The sequence below is a fragment of the Arachis ipaensis genome, chromosome B5 (genome assembly GCF_059453495.1).
Source record: "Arachis ipaensis isolate K30076 ecotype BB chromosome B5, ASM5945349v1, whole genome shotgun sequence".
Lineage (NCBI taxonomy): Eukaryota > Viridiplantae > Streptophyta > Magnoliopsida > Fabales > Fabaceae > Arachis > Arachis ipaensis.
This window is the reverse complement of record NC_142440.1, coordinates 115,948,501-115,965,774: the sequence shown is the minus strand read 5'-3', so window position 1 is coordinate 115,965,774 and position 17,274 is coordinate 115,948,501. Positions and strand designations below refer to the sequence as shown.

Genomic DNA, 17,274 nt, shown 5'->3' with positions numbered 1-17,274 from the left:
TATTGAGATTAGACATCACTTCATAAGAGACCATGTTGAAAAGGGTGATGTGGTTATTGAATTTGTCGAAACTAGTAAACAACTAGCGGACATCTTCACTAAACCTTTATGTAAAGAAAGTTTTTTTAACATCCAAAATGAACTTGGTATCTTGGATTCTAATCTAATATGATTTGTTTGAATTCATTGCATTTATATTGCTATTTTTGTATCTCTTACTAACTTAAGCATTGGAGATATCCAATTAGCCATTGTTTTGTAGGTTTATGAGTTGATGAATGAGTGATTAATCTTGAGGTAGATTGAAGAATTTGAAGATTATAAACAATGGAGGATCAACAAATTGAAGTTTATAATAGTTTAAGTGAGTATATACATGATGGAACTCAAAGGATTGAAGAAAGAACCACCAAAGGATGAAAATTTGGTGATTTTGGGCAAAATGATGCATGTTGCATCGATGCAACCAAGCTTTGCATCGATGCAAAGCACACAACGTGCTATGTGCATCGATGCAAAGCCTATTGCATCGATGCAAACACGACCAAATTGCACAAAAACACGTGAATTTGGCATTTTTGAGCAACAAAACCCCACTTTTTCATCATCTTCAACCTCACAACTCATATCCCCACATTCAAACCTCCATAACCTCCAAAACAAGCTCACATATAGCTTCATACAACTCACAAAACTTAGATACCCACTACAAACAAATTACATATTTGAAGTCCCCACATTCTTCTCTACAAAACCCATAAAACAAAATCATCCACAATGCCTAGAATCAAGAGAACCATCAAGAAGTCAAAAGGCTCTTCAAGTGTGGTTCCACCTCCAAATGATCATCCTTTGGCAAGGTACTTTGCTTCTAATGAAGATCTTCAATTCTATGAGGCAAGGCTCGCCGGAAGAAAGGAAATTCCTCCGAGGTATTTGGATCCGACCCTTCTTATCATTCATAAGTTTGATACTCTTAAGGCTATTCTAGTTCATCAAGGCCTCATGGATTTTGTTCAAATTAAGAGTAAATATTATCCGGATTTAGTTGCCATAGCCTATAGTACACTCATGCTTGAGATTAATGAGGAAGATGAATCAAATTTCACATTATTCTTCAAGATAGGAAGAAAGGATTATAGGCTAGATGGTGATGAGTTAGCCACCATTTGGGAGTTGCCAAATCAAGGTGACTTGTTTCAAGGTGGTAAAACCCCAATTGATGAATGGGGTTATTCAAAGGACAATGCCATGCATTTGTTCAACCTTGTACAAGGAGCTCACTCCAAAATTAGTTGCAATTCAATGAGTGCGGAACATAGAACTTTGTTATATCTAGTCACCTATGTATTGCAACCTAGAATATCCGGGCATGCGAATGTAAATGATGAAGATTTGATTGTCATGTGGGCTATGATGAATGGGATTAAGATTAATTGGCCATACTTTATAGTACAACATATGATTAGGCTCAAGATGAAGGATAGGAATGGTGGATTAGGATTCCTTTGCCTATGGTCTAAAGTCTTTGATTATGTTGGTATTGATATATCAAATGAGATTGCCAAGGAAGTACCACCTCAATCTTGTATCAACACTCATATTCTCAACAAAATGGGAAGAAGAAATGTTGATGAACAAGGTCCTCAAGAGCAAGCTCCTCCACAAGCACCTCAAGCTCAAGAACCACCCTCCTTGGTTGATGTAATGAGAGAATTACAATCCATCAACCAAAACATCCAAAGTATTGAAGTAGAGCATGGTAGGCAACTTGAAGCACTTAATCGTCGTGTGTCTCGTGTAGATCATCGCACGGGTCGCTTGGATCGTCGTATTGATGACTTATATGAGCATTTCGGCATCCACCTACCGTATGAAGAGGATAATGATGATGATGAAGACCAAGATTGATTGTCTCCTCTTCATCAAGTCACTTTTTATTGCTTTATGTTTATTTGATTATATGAATTGTTAAACTAACTCCTAGTAAGCTAAGGATTTCTATTATGGTTTAAATACTTTGATATTTCCTTCATAATTTTGTTTAATGATTAATGCTTGTATGCTTATTTGGTGAATAACTCAAAATAGGCTTGGTACCCCTATTTTAAGTTAATGTGCATGCCTTGATATATTTCACTTCTTTAGGGGGAATTATGCATGCTTGTTATATAAAAAGAGGAAATCAAATTCTTTTTGAAAGGGGGAATATCTCATCCTTGAGATTAATAGAGATATTGAACTTAAAAAAATTCATTGTTTTATGCATGCTTCTATGACACATTTCAAACTCCTTTCTTTTTGATAACGTCAAAAGGGGGAAGAAAAGTTTGAGGATATTTGAAGTTTTGAACTTTTGAAAAAAAAGAAGTTTGAGGATTTGAAAAGAAGAAATAAGTTTGCGAAACAATGATTTCAAAAAGACTTCCGCTAAGCAAAAACTTTTGATATCTAAATCGTTTTCTTTGATAAACGCCCTTTAAGGGAACAAATGCACATATTTAGGGGGAACTCCTGCAAAATTTTTTTTGTGAAGTCTTCTCCAAAGCTTTCTATAAAACAAAGTGCATTATTGTTGCTTTCAAAATCATTTATAAATGCATATCCTCAAAATTGGTTTGTCATTATCAAAAAGGGGGAAATTGTAAATCATGTTGCTTGTATGCGAAGTTTGTATTCGTAGGTTTTGATGAATGACAAACCAACAAACGACATGAAAGACAAACCAACAAACAACTTGAATGAACAAGCATGTTGAAAGATCAACCAACATTCAACGTTGAGGAATGAAGAGTTGAAAGCAACACAACAACAACAAGAAACTCAAGTCCACAACATTTGAAGACAAGTATAGTGTCTTAGGACTTAGGTAACTTCTTGTTAAGAACCAATTGCTAAATCTCTCAACACACACTCACAAAATGTTTTGATGCACATCTTGCAATTCGATGCTAGCCAAATGGTTTAAAAACTTGTTTTCAAAGGTACAAAAGCATAGGAATTGACTCCAACAAGTTTGAGATCAATCCTAAGTATTTTGAAGTGATTTTAAGCCATTCTTTAAGGTTTGCATCGATGCACACTCATCTTGCATCGATGCAAAGCATGCGACGACTTGTTGCATCGATGCAAAGATGTTTGCATCGATGCAACCTAGCTGAAAATTCAAATTTCAGCTTCAAAGACACATTTGCATCGATGCAAAGTGTTATGCATCGATGCAAATGATTCAAAAACATAAAAAACGGCTAGTTTTGACAAAAAGGCTCCATCCCATTAACTCCCCAACGTTTCTAAGGTTTGGGGAGTCTATAAATAGATGGATTGAAGCCTTATTTCAAATACTTGATTTTTTGCAAACTATCTTGTTCATATTCTTTCATTCTACACATTTTTTTTAAGGTGTTATAATACACAATTTGAGAGAGCAATATCAATTGGTTCAATAGTGCTAAACTTGTAATCATACACTCTTCTAGAGAGTACTCATTTCGTCTCAACAATTCTTTGAGAATTGTTTTCTTGTACACTTTGTAAATTGGAGTGTGATCTCCAAGGTTGAGTCAAGAGTTATAAACACTATAGTCGGTGAGGATACCAAAGAAGTATACTAAGTACTCAAGGCAAATCTTAGAGAAGGTATCTTTAAGTGGAGTGGGTTAGTATACGAGTGGTGATCATATACCGTGAGGTGTTAGAAACTAAGGACTCGGATTGTAAAAGGTTTTGCGCGAGCACCTTGAAGCTTGGCAATAGTGGAACTTCTCAATAGCGATTGAGAAAGAAAGTGGACGTAGGACAAGGATTGTGCCGAACCACTCTAAATAGCGTTTGCATCTCTCCAAACTCATCTCTTCAATATTATTGTCTTTTACCTTTGAGCAAATAAATTGTGATCGAAAAGTAGCTTCGTAAGTACTTAAGGAATAGCTTAAGTCCGATTGGTGAAAAGCTTGATCAATTTATTTGAGTTGGTGTCTATTGGAAAGTAAAAGCTCCTTATAAATGCTTAGCAATTGAGTTAAGCTCTTGGAAAAATACTAGTACAATAACACTTTTGTATATTGTCTTTAACTTTCGCAAAAAGATTCATTGTTGTTGCAATACTCAATTCACCCCCCCTCTTGAGTAATTGTGCATAGGTTCTACACTAAAATATCCACTTTTAAAATTTTTGGGAACTAATTTGGGTAATTACTCTACCAAAAATAAACTGAAAATTAATTTATCTGTCGGAATAAAATCTTAGAGATTGATCTGTATTAATTTTTTTTAAAAAATTAAAATATCTGCTTTTAGAATAGTTAGAAATTAATTTAGATAATTACTCTTTTTTGCTTATCAAAAGATTCTTGTTTATTTAGATATGTTTGGCTAATAATGGTCTTAAAATTACATATTAAAATTATAATTATGTTACCTACATATAAAAAATTTAATTATTGAATTAATTATTCATATATAATATATATTAAAATATAAAATATATATTAAAATTAAATTAAATAATATATATTTATACAAAAATATATAATTATTAATTTTTAGTGTATATATAATATTTTAATAAAATTATTAATTAAAAGGTTTTAAAAAATATAAAATTTAAGTTTTTAATATATGTATTATGTATTTATTAAAATAAAATATTTACAAAAATTTTACTAATAATAATTTTATTAAGTGTCTGAAAACACATATTAGTTAAATCTGTTTTAGATATTAACTTTAGAATTAAACTAATAAGTTCTTTAAGAGAATCTTTTATTAAATAAATAAAATAAATATAATATCTATCAATTTATATAAATATGAGATTATTTATATTTTTATATTATAATACATCTTGTTATTACGGTAAAAAGGATAAGTATAAATATATTTCGGTTACATTATAAACAAAATAATTTAAAAAAAATTAATGATACTATATAACTAAGTTATTTTATAGTCAAATTCATTTAAATTGATCTGATAATTTATTAGCATAATAAAAATCAGTTAGAAAAAGAAGAATGGATACACATAAAAAAAATTAATTAACAATTTAAAAACTATTTGAAAACTAAAGATAAGACATTTTCTATATAGTTTAACAATTTAAAAACTAATATTGATACAATTTATTATCATTTAAATTGTGCCAATTAAATTTTATTTTTTAACATAATTCTGTTTTATTCAAACGATTTTTATTTTTAGATATAATATATAAGTGGAGTATGAGAAGTATGTACTCTTTTAAATTGTTTTGCTAGAATTTTTGGTGTGCTCCCAAAGATTTTTTTTTCAACCTTAATAATTTTTTAATTTTTTTCTTATTCTTTCAAATCCTTTTTTCATCTGAATCCAATTTTTACAACTTTTTCTACTTCTTTCACTCGTTTTATTCTTCTTATCTTTTTTTTTTCATTTCTATCATCACGTTCTCATTCGTATCATGAACTCAAAAAGGGAATAAATTTATATCCGAATCCAAGAAGCATGGAAGAAGAGGAGAAATTGGTATTTGTGATAGAGAAAGATTTTTCTAAGGAGCTAGAAGCATGTATAGAGCTTGTGGTCAAGAAGACGTGTGTTGAACAAGAACTAATTGTTGATCAGAGGGTGAAGAGTGCCAGCCGACCCCAAGACCTATGAGAATGATATCTTGGAATTGTTAACCCCTGAAAGTTCACAATCTTAAAAGGACTGTTTAATCCTACTCTCTCGAGTTGGTTTTCTTTGTGAAACAAAAAACCAATCTCGACAGGTGAAAAAAAATTCAGGGCTTGTGGCTACTCTAATTGACAAACTATTAATCTTTCTGGTAATGCGGGTGGATTTGCGTTGGCATGGAAGGATGATTTTGTTGTTCAGATTTTTACTTGTTCTAAGTTTTATATTACTACCTTGATAAAAGATGTCCCTCTCAACATTGAATGGAACTTTGGAGGAATTTATTTTAATTGCAATGAGAATATAGTATTCGGCTATCCCAACTCTAAAAAATCTCTAGTGCTCTCCCAACTTTAAGGTAAATCGGTTATTGTTGGTGATTTCAATTCCAATATTGATTAATATAAGAAACTTGGTGGTAATCCTAAAATCTCATTCTTCGATTGCTGCCTTTAATTACTTTATTTGAGATAACTCATTGATTGATTTGAAAATGATGGTTCGACCATTTACTTAGAGTAATAGATGCAAGGAAGGTGAACTAATTTAAGAAATGCTTGATAGAGTGCTTGTGATGAATATTGGTCTCAATTATACTTTCATCCTACGATTTGTAGACTATTAGAGACAGGTTTTGATCACGCTCCTCTCCTTTTGGACACTAACTACCAACCGGAGAGATCAAAGAGGAGATTCAAGTTTCAATCTCATTGGTGTGGTGAAGAACAAATTCGTAACTTCATTAGCGAGGTCTGGAACTCAGATATAAAAGGTTTACCGATGTTCAGATTATTTCAGAAGCTTAAATTAGCTAGACACCGACTGGTTTTCTGGCAAAAGAACAACTTTACTAATTCTAAAAAGGTAATTGTAGAAGTTACCGCTCTTCTAGAACAAAAATGGGCATCAGGCATCATGGGAGACACTAAATTACTTGAGCTTGAACAACGGCTTGAAAAAGTATATTTGGACGAAGAACTTTATTGTAAAGACAAATCTAGAATTAAATGGATGAAGAAAGAAGACCAAAATACAAACTTCTTTCATAAAAAATTTAAATCTAGAACCAAAAGAAATAAAATATGGCATCTGCGGAGGGATAATGGGAATATGGAAACAACCAATGCTGATATTACTATGGTGGCTGAAAACTACTTTAAGAGTATTTTCACATCTTCTAATCAGGCGGATCCTGAGCCTTTTTTCACAGACTTCGAGTCTAAAGTTACAGCTAACATGATCCGTAGGCTCAGAAAACCTGTTTCTATAGATGAGGTAAAAAGAGCTACTTTTAGTATCTATCCTCAAAAAGTACCAGGAGAGGACGGTATAACGACTAAATTCTTCCAATTCTACTGGGATATAGTGGGTGAAGACGTATTCCGGGCTGTGAGGAGTTTTTTCGCTGGAGCTAGAGTTTTGAAAAATTTTAACCATACTAATATCTATCTAGTGCCAAAAGTCCCAGATACAAGCGATATGACTCAGATAAGGCCCATTAGTTTGTCTTCTATTGTGTACAACATCATTTCAAATGTACTGGTTTACAGACTCCAAGGGTGTATGAATAAGGTAATTAGTCCTACTCAAAGTGTATTCTTGAAAAGTAGACTTATTTCTAATAACATTCTCATAGCACACGAATGTATGCACTATCTTAAACAAAAGAAGCGAGGTTTGGAATACGAAATGACACTCAAATTTGATATGAGTAAAGCTTACGATAGAGTGGAGTGGTATTTTCTATGGTTTATTATGGAGAAGTTGGACTTTGAATCGAGATTCATTGACTGGATTCGTGAATTGTTGAAAACCGTTTCTTACTCTATTGTTGTGGAAGGTCAACCATATAGCTTTTTTTAAATCAAATAGAGACATCCATCAATGTGACCTTCTATCCCATTTTCTTTTCTTATTATATGCAACAGGACTTTCCTTCTCGTTACACAAAGCGGAGCAAAACAGTCTCATTCAGATAAACAGAAGATGCCCAACTATAAATCACTTGCTATTCACTGATGATTCAATTCTATTCAGTAAAGTCTCAAAAGATAATTGTGCCTCTATTATAGAATTATTGAAATCTGATGAGAGTTTCAGGGGCAAAGAGTTAATCTCAATAAATCGGTCTTGTTTTTCAGTAATAACACTTCAGAGCTAATTAGAACCTCCCTAGCAGCCCAGATGAATATTTCTCACATAGGTACACAGGATAAATATTTAGGTCTACTTTCCCTTGTCAACCGATCTAAGAAAGCCACCTTCAACTCAATCAAAGATAAGGTTGATGAGAGGACTTTTGCGTGGTCTAGAAATTTGCGGATAAATCCTCGTTGCAAGTATAGTTTCTAAACCTTCAAAGGTCCTTTCATACAAACGTTTTGGTTGTCACAAGTAACAAACCCCTTTTTAAATTGATAACCGAGTATTAAACCTCGGGTCGTCTTTTCAAGGAATTGCAGGGAAGTATGTTCTTATTATTGGCTATGAAGATTGTAAATTGGGGGTTTTGGAAGTTTGGGCAATGCGCACAGGTATATTTTCGAGCAATAAAAATAAATAAATAACTGTAAAATAAACTCTTGGCAAGGTATGAGAACCAGAAATCCTGTCCTTATTATCCTTATCAGATGTGATGAGAATTGGATTTTAATCCCACTTAGTTAAGTCAAGTGGACTAATTAGCTTGATTCTCAAGTCCTAGTCAACTCCTGAGGAGAGACTAGTGTTAGAGCAATCCTAGCTAAAGCAAAATCAGCCAATTTCAACCACTCCTGAGTTTGACAACTCAAGTGTTACCAATTACCTAACCAAAGCCAAAAGGGAAGAAAGTCTACTTGAATGAAAATAATTTGGATAAACACAGAGCATTAATACATTAAAGAAAGCAATCATAAGTCTGAAATACCTCAAATAACATTAATTCAAAGAGTAATTTGTAACATAGAAGAATTCATAAATAAAATTGGGAAAATAATAAAAATAAAGAACTTGGGATTGAGAGCTACTCCTAAAACTAAGAGAAATCCTAAATCCTAATCCTAAGAGAGAGGAGAGAACCTCTCTCTCTAAAAACTACATCTACTCCTAAAATTATGAAGTATGAGAGCCTCCTCATGAATGGATACATTCCCCCACTTTATAGCCTCTAATCTGTGTTTTCTGAACCGCAAACTGGGTCAGAAACAGTCCAGAATTCGCTGGGTTCGAATTTTAATGCCCTGATTTCCGTCACTGCAACGCGGCCGCATGGATCACGCGGTCGCATCACCTAGCGTCAGAGGAACTATAACATATTATATATCAAATCGAAGCCCCGGACGTTAGCTTTCCAACGCAACTGGAACCGCGTCAATTGGACTTCTGTAGCAAAAGTTATAGTCGTTTGAGTGCAGAGAGGTCAGGCTGGACAGCTTAGCAATTTCTCCAACTTCTTGCATTCCTTCCATTTTTGCATGCTTTCTTCCCATCCTCCAAGCCATTCCTGCCCTATAATCTCTGAAAGAACTTAACACACATATCAAGGTATCTAATGGTAATAAGAGAGGATTAATAATAAGCAAATATAAGATCAAAGAAGCATGTTTTCAATCAAAGCGCATAATTAGGAAGGCAAATGTAAAACCATGCAAATATTATGAATAAGTGGGTAAAGAGTTGATGAAATCCACTCAATTGAGCATAAGATAAACCATAAAATAGTGGTTTATCAACCTCCCCACACTTAAACATTAGCATGTCCTCATGCTAAGCTCAAGAGAAACTATAAAGATGAAGAGGAATGATAGAATGTATGAAATGCAACCTATCTATATGAATGCAACTACATGCAAAATGTTTCTACCTACTTGGTTAAAAGTAAACAAATCTTTTAAGAACAAATATGAATTGGATTTTACTAATTCAAATCATGAAAATGAAGTACAAATAGACTTGTAGAAGAAAATAGCTCATGAAAGCCGGGAACAAGGAATTGAGCATCGAACTTTTACTGGTAGTGTATACACTCTAATCACTCAAGTGTTTTAGGTTCGATCTCTCAATTCTCTACTAACCTTACTTTCTAAGGCTTGCTCTTCTTCTACCAATCAACAAAAATTTAATGCACAGATACACATATCAAGAGGTCTTTTTAAGGGTTGTAATGGGGTTAGGGTCAAGGTAGGATTGTATTTGGCCAAGTGGACTAAAATCTGAATCCTTAATTAACTTAAGCTTTTCACCTAACTTTAGACAATCCATGTAATCATAATACAACATCTAACCATCTATTAACCATGTTTTCCACATATTCACGCATTCTAATTTCAAGTACAGTACATATGCATTGCTTTCACCACTTACTTTGGGGCATTTTGTCCCCTTTTATTATTTGCTCTTTTTTTTTTCTTTTTCTCCTTTATTTTTCTTTTTTTTATATTATTTTTTTTTCTTTTGCTTTTCTCAATGCATATGATTAAAGTATTGAATGCATGAACATATTCTCAACATTCTTTCACATTTTCAGAAAATTCTAACATACTCAATTCTCAAACCAAATGTTTCCAAACCCACTTTTTTCACACTTAAATCATAAGCACTCTCACTAGTCTAAGCTAATTAAAGATTCAAATTAAGGACATTATTGTTTTCCGCTTAGATTTAATGATGTGCTAAATAAAAAGAACAAAGGGGGTACAATAGGCTCAAAATTGGTTTGCAAGGGATAATGAAAGGTAAGGCCATATGGGTATGTAAGCTCAGTGAAATAAAGGCCTCAATCATATAAGTGCATGTATACATCAAATTATGAAAATATAGAATTAGGCAAGACAAAGATCACATTTTTTTGAGAGAAAAACACACGTCAAAAATAAAATATTGGTTAAAAAATGCAACCAATTCAAATAGGCTCAAAATCTCACAGGTTTTGTGTGTTCGAGCTCTAAACCATGTTCCAGTATAATATTTCTTCAAACAAGTGTAATATTAAATTTTATTCAAATTAGTGAAATGCTCTAAAAGGTTTCTTGAGAAAGAAAATATTACTTCAACCAAGTGGTAAAATATGCAAAAAATCAAACAAATATGCAATAAAAAAAAACAAATAAAATAAAAATTTTGGTGTTGAGTCAGGAAATAACTAACCCATGGAGATCGGTATCGACCTCCCCACACTTAAAGATTGCACCGTCCTCGGTGCATGCTGAGATTTGCAGGTGGATGAGTTGTTTCAACTGACGCTTTTCTCATCAAGGAATGTGCGTAGGAACTTGTTTGTCTCTCCCATGTGAACGTCTTCCGGTTCTCTTCCTGGTGGCCATCCTGAAAGAAAAAGGGAAGGAAAGTAACCCAAAGCAAAGATAGAAAACAAATAAAACATGGGTTGGTTAATGCCAAAAGTGAGGGTCTCAATTACATGGTAGCTACAACATGCAAGTGAGAAAACAATAGAAGCACATGGCATACTAGTGGTGTAAAATATTGCAACAATGAGGGAGAGAGTGTAGGTAAGGAGAGATAATATAAATTCATATCAATGTAAAAGTAATACATGTATAAAAGATTGGCATTGATTTAAATAATATTACTCAATCAGAATTAAAACAAGTCACTAAGCATCAAGAAAATACCAGAAAAGATGTAACAGTTGAATAAGAATATTTGAACACCAATAATAATTTTAGAAAAATAAAAATATGCAATGAATGAGAGTATGCAAATAAATTAAATAAACTAGAATGGGAGTGAGAGAAAATAAGAAAGGAAGAAGAAAGAAATAAGAAAAGATAAGAGAATAAGGATTCAGAGAAGAAAAGATAAAAAAATTGGCACTAATCTGGATAGGTTGTGCGACGCCGGCGACGCGGTCGCGTGGGTGACGCGGTCGCGTGGTGCGCAATAAGGTTAGGCGACGCGGACGCGTGGGGCACGTGATCGCGTGACTTGATTTGTGCTAGTGGCACGAGTGCAGCCTCGCGGTCGCACAACTCTCTGTTCAAAACTTAGTATTGCCAAAATCCTGGGTGACGCGATCGCGTGGGGACGCGATCGCGTGAGTGGCCATCATGGGGATGTGACGCGGACGCATGGGGCACGCGTTCGCGTGGTGAGGCTTGGGCTTTCAGCACGATTCCAGACTAACTCCAGCTCAACTTTCGGCCATGCACCCTTTGACGTCGAAATCCAGGTCACGCGGCCGCGTGGGGCACGCGATCGCGTTGGAGGCCAGTATTCCCCTGCGACGCAGACGCGTCAGTGATGCGGTCGCGTGGGATGAATTGTGCCACTGGCACGCCTCCAGCCTTTCTCCAGCGTGACTCTCTGTTCATTTTTATTTTCTCTTCTCTCCTTGCGACGCGGACGCGTCGCTGATGCAGTCGCGTCGCGTGCTCGCTTCTCTCCTTTTTTTTTTTATCTGAAAAGATGCAGAATGCAGTGTTAATATGAATGTGATGCAAAACTTCAGGTTTAATAAAATAAAATAAAACTCAAAAACAAATAAAACTAAATAAAAATGAAAAAGGGAACAATCATACCATGGTGGGTTGTCTCCCACCTAGCACTTTTAGTTAAAGTCCTTAAGTTGGACATTTGGGAAATCCTTTGTTATGGTGGCTTGTGCTTGAACTCATCCAGGAATCTCCACCAATGTTTATGATTCCAATGTCCTCCGGGATCCCAAACTAGGCGCAGAAAGCCTTCAAGTAAGTTAAAGCATGTGACAAGGCCCCAAGAGTGCTGATTTTTAGATTGGATTCCGGGGTCCCAAATCTTGCTTTTGCACCCGTCTTCTTGTTGATCATCATGATTCCATCCGGGTGGTAGGCAATCTGAATTCTCACTAAAGCGGCCAAACAACTTCCTAGACCCATTCAGTTGAGCTTTACACCAACCTTTGCATTTAAACTTAAAGCTTCCAACCATAATGAACCTTGCAGGACAATTCTTACCACTGGCCATCTTTCTCTTACTCTTAATGCCACAAAGAGCTCTAAGTTGATCATCCGTCTCTAGTAGCCCATATTCAAGTGGAATTAGAAAGCTGAGGGATATGAATTTTACCCACTTGAATGTTGTGAAGGATGATGGCAACTTAGAGGGAGGTATGTTTAATGAAATTGCAACCTCCACTCCCTTGTGCTCTTTTCTGATAACTACCACCTCTTTGCAAGCTTCTTCAATTTCAACCTCTTCCTCTTGGCAGCTTTCTTCCAATTCAATCTTCTCTTCATTGCTTTCCAAGGGCATGGGAGGTTGTGCTTCTTCTTCTTGAATCTCCATCTCTTGATCAACCTCTTCCAAGTCTTCAACTATGATATGCTTTGGAGGTTGTACACCCTCTTCAGCATCAATTTCAACCGTCTCGGAAGGAGGCTCTATGACTGGACTTTCCCATGGAGGTTTTGCATCTCCTAAGTCTTCAACCACTTCTTCTTCTTCTTGAACAATGACAGTTTCTTCTACTTGTTCTAGTACGAATTCATTCTCTGTCTTGTCCACTGGGGTTTCTGGTATCTCCTTCATGTTATGCTCTTCACTAGACTGTCCACATGGGGCTGTGGCTGATCCTTGTGTATTTAAGCGTCTAGAAGCCCATTGAATTAATACTTGCCCCAGTTGTTGAACGGTTGCCTGAAATTTAATTACTGTTTTCCTTAGGCGATCCTCTGCTTCTCGGGTTGCTGGACTTAGACATGATACAAAAGAAAGTGGTGGTGGTTGGGAGTGATTGGATTGGAATTGGGGTGGTTCTATATATGGTTCATATGGCTCATAAGGTGGTTGGTATGGTGGTTGAGGGTTAGGGTCATATGGAGGTGAATGGCGGAAAGAGGCTTGTGAGTATGGTGGTCCAAAGTTGTGTTGAGGAAAGGGTTCATAGGCATATGGTGGTGGTTGTTGATAGTCCATTGGAGGTGGTTGTTGCCATGAGGGTTGATCAAATCCTTGTGGCTCCTCCCATCTTTGATTGTTCCAACCTTGATGCCTGTTCTCATTGTAATTTCTTCTTCCTGCAACATTATTGTAACCAGACTCATAGCCAAAGGGGTGAGAGTTTATAGTAGCAAATTAAAAATAAAAATAAATTTAAATTAAAAGGTTATTTAAATTTTGAAAATTAATTTTTGAAATAAGATAAGATAAGATAAAAATTTTTAAAAAATAAAAATCTGAATTTTTTTTCCAAAAAAATTAATTAAAAATATTTTTGAATTTAATGAGGAAAGAGAAAAACAATAAAGTGACACCAAATTTCAAATTTTTAGATCAAAACGAAGAAAACAACTAAGAACAGCTTGAAGGTCAAGATGAACGCGAAGAACAACTCGAAGATCAAGATGAACACTAAGAACAAATTTTTGAAAAATTTTGTAATAACTAAATAAAAACCAATAACCTCTTAATTTATGAAAAAGCAAAAATAAAAACAAAAATAAAAATAAATAAACAAGCAAAAATAAAAAATATTTACAATAACCAATAATAAGGCACACGTTTGCAATTCCCAGGCAACGGCGCCATTTTGATGAGAGGACTTTTGCGTGGTCTAGAAATTTGCGGATAAATCCTCGTTGCAAGTATAGTTTCTAAACCTTCAAAGGTCCTTTCATACAAACGTTTTGGTTGTCACAAGTAACAAACCCCTTTTTAAATTGATAACCGAGTATTAAACCTCGGGTCGTCTTCTCAAGGAATTGCAGGAAAGTATGTTCTTATTATTGGCTATGAAGATTGTAAATTGGGGGTTTTGGAAGTTTGGGCAATGCGCACAGGTATATTTTCAAGCAATAAAAATAAATAAATAACTGTAAAATAAACTCTTGGCAAGGTATGAGAACCGAAAATCCTGTCCTTGTTATCCTTATCATATGTGATGAGAATTAGATTTTAATCCCACTTAGTTAAGTCAAGTGGACTAATTAGCTTGATTCTCAAGTCCTAGTCAACTCCTGAGGAGAGACTAGTGTTAGAGCAATCCTAGCTAAAGCAAAATCAGCCAATTTCAACCACTCCTGAGTTTGACAACTCAAGTGTTACCAATTACCTAACCAAAGCCAAAAGGGAAGAAAGTCTACTTGAATGAAAATAATTTGGATAAACACAGAGCATTAATAAATTAAAGAGAGCAATCATAAGTCTGAAATATCTCAAATAACATTAATTCAAAGAGTAATATGTAACATAGAAGAATTCATAAATAAAATTGGGAAAATAATAAAAATAAAGAACCTGGGATTGAGAGCTACTCCTAAAACTAAGAGAAATCCTAAATCCTAATCCTAAGAGAGAGGAGAGAACCTCTCTCTCTAAAAACTATATCTACTCCTAAAATTGTGAATTATGAGAGCCTCCTCATGAATGGATGCATTCCCCCACTTTATAGCCTCTAATCTGTGTTTTCTGGGCCGCAAACTGGGTCAGAAACAGTCCAGAATTCGCTGGGTTCGAATTTTAATGCGCTGATTTCCGTCACTGCGATGCGGCCGCATGAATCACGTGGTCGCGTCACCTAGCGTCAGGGGAACTATAGTATATTATTTATCAAATCGAAGCCCCGGACGTTAGCTTTGCAACGCAACTAGAACCGCGTCAATTGGACCTCTGTAGCAAAAGTTATAGCCGTTTGAGTGCAGAGAGGTCAGGCTGGACAGCTTAGCAATTTCTCCAACTTCTTGCATTCCTTCCATTTTTGCATGCTTTCTTCCCATCCTCCAAGCCATTCCTGCCCTATAATCTCTGAAAGCACTTAACACACATATCAAGGTATCTAATGGTAATAAGAGAGGATTAATAATAAGCAAATATAAGATTAAAGAAGCATGTTTTCAATCAAAGCGCATAATTAGGAAGGCAAATGTAAAACCATGCAAATATTATGAATAAGTGGGTAAAGAGTTGATGAAATCCACTCAATTGAGCACAAGATAAACCATAAAATAGTGGTTTATCAAAAGTTCTCAAAAGGACACAAGGATGAAAAAGGTGCTTGTTATCTAATGGAGGAAGACAGGTATTACTCCGAGCAGTTGGTTAAACCATACCAATATACACATTCTCATGTTTCAAACTTTCAGACAGCTTGCTAATTAAATTCATAGTATTTGACGATCGGATTTTCTATCGGTAAAGAAATTTTATAAAAATATAATCGCGTTGTAAGTATAGTTTCTAAACCAATAGAGAATCCTTTCGTACAAAAGTTTTGTTTGTCACTTAAGCAAACCCAATAAAAATAAATAACCGAAGTATTCAAACCTCGGGTCGTCTTCTCAAGGAATTGCAGGGAAGTATGATTTATTATTGGTTATGGAAAAGGTAGAATTTTGGGTTTTTTGGAAATAAAAAACAGGTAATCTAATCGACAAGAAAAATAAATTAATAATAATAAAATCTCTTGGCAAGGTATAAGAATTAGAATTCCTATCCCAGTTATCTGTATCAGATGTGATGAGAATTGGGTTTCAATCCCACTTAGTTAACCTTTACTAAAGCAAAGGAAGGTCAAGTAGACTAATTAATTTGATCCTCAAGTCCTAGTCAACTCCTGTGGAAAGACCAGTTTTAGAGCGATTCAAATCAATTAACAACTCCAATTTCGATCAATAGCTGAGTTTGATAACTCAAGTGTTACCAATTAATCAACCAAAGCCAAAAGAGAATAAAATCTACTCGAATAAAAATGCCTTCAGATTGGAAGTAATAGTAACATAAATAAAAGAAAGAACTCTTAAATCTGAAATAACTCAAATTATATTAAATAGAATATGCAAATCTAACATGGGAATTCATAAATTAAATTGGGAAAATAAATAGAAGGAACATTGAACCTGTAATTGAAGAGAAGTAGCCTAAACATAATAGAAATCCTAAATCCTAATCCTAAGAGAGAGGAGAGAACCTCTCTCTCTCTCTAAAACTACATCTAAAACTAAAATTATGTATTATCCCTTGTTCTATGAATTGTTGCTTGATGAATAGATGCATTCTCCCACTTTATAGCCTCTAATATGTATTTTCTGGGCTGAAAACTGGGTTAGAAACTATTCTGAAATTGCCCCCAGCAATTTCTGGTACGTACAGGTCGCCGCAAAGTCACGCAAAAGCGTCGTCCACGCGTTCGCGCGGATTGAGGTTTTGCCAGGTCATGCGTCCGCGTGATCCACGCATTCGCGTCACCTGGCTTCGAAGCAGCTATGGCAAATTATATATCGTTGCAAAGTCCCAGATTTTAGCTTTCCAATGCAACTTGAACCGTGTCATTTGGACCTCTGTAGCTCAAGTTATGGTCGATTTAGTACCAAGAGGTCAGGTTGGACAGCTTTAGCAGTTCCTTCAGTTTCTTGTATTCCTTCCACTTTTGCATGCTTCCTTTCCATCCTCTAAGCCATTCATGCCCTATAATCTCTTAAAACACTTAACACACATATCAAGGCATCGAATGGTAATAAGAGAAGATTAATAATTAGCTAATTTAAGACCAAAGAAACATGTTTTCAATCATAGCACAAAATCAGGAAGGAAAATGTAAAACATGCGATTAGTATGAATAAGTGGGTAAAGAGTTGATAAAAACCACTCAATTGAGCACAAGATAAACCATGAAATAGTGGTTTATCAACTTCCCCACACTTA

General features: G+C 34.9%; 1 protein-coding gene across 1 annotated transcript; it reads left to right on the top strand.

Annotated features, from left to right (window-relative positions):
• Window positions 1–777: 777 nt before the first annotated feature.
• Window positions 778–7,521, top strand: LOC148565471 (uncharacterized). The gene is made up of 2 exons (XM_088487167.1): window positions 778–1,196; window positions 6,276–7,521. Exons 1-2 carry the CDS (start codon window positions 778–780, stop codon window positions 7,519–7,521), a joined length of 1,665 nt encoding a protein of 554 aa, XP_088343293.1.
• Window positions 7,522–17,274: the final 9,753 nt, after the last annotated feature.

What these genes read in the sequence shown, in the direction of transcription:
- LOC148565471 (XM_088487167.1), top strand. Translation starts at nt 778, where the DNA reads ATGCCTAGAATCAAGAGAACCATCAAGAAGTCAAAAGGCTCTTCAAGT. An exon ending in TTGCCAAATCAAGGTGACTT is followed by an intron (nt 1,197 to 6,275) that starts GTTTCAAGGTGG and finishes TACGATTTGTAG; the next exon opens with ACTATTAGAGACAGGTTTTG.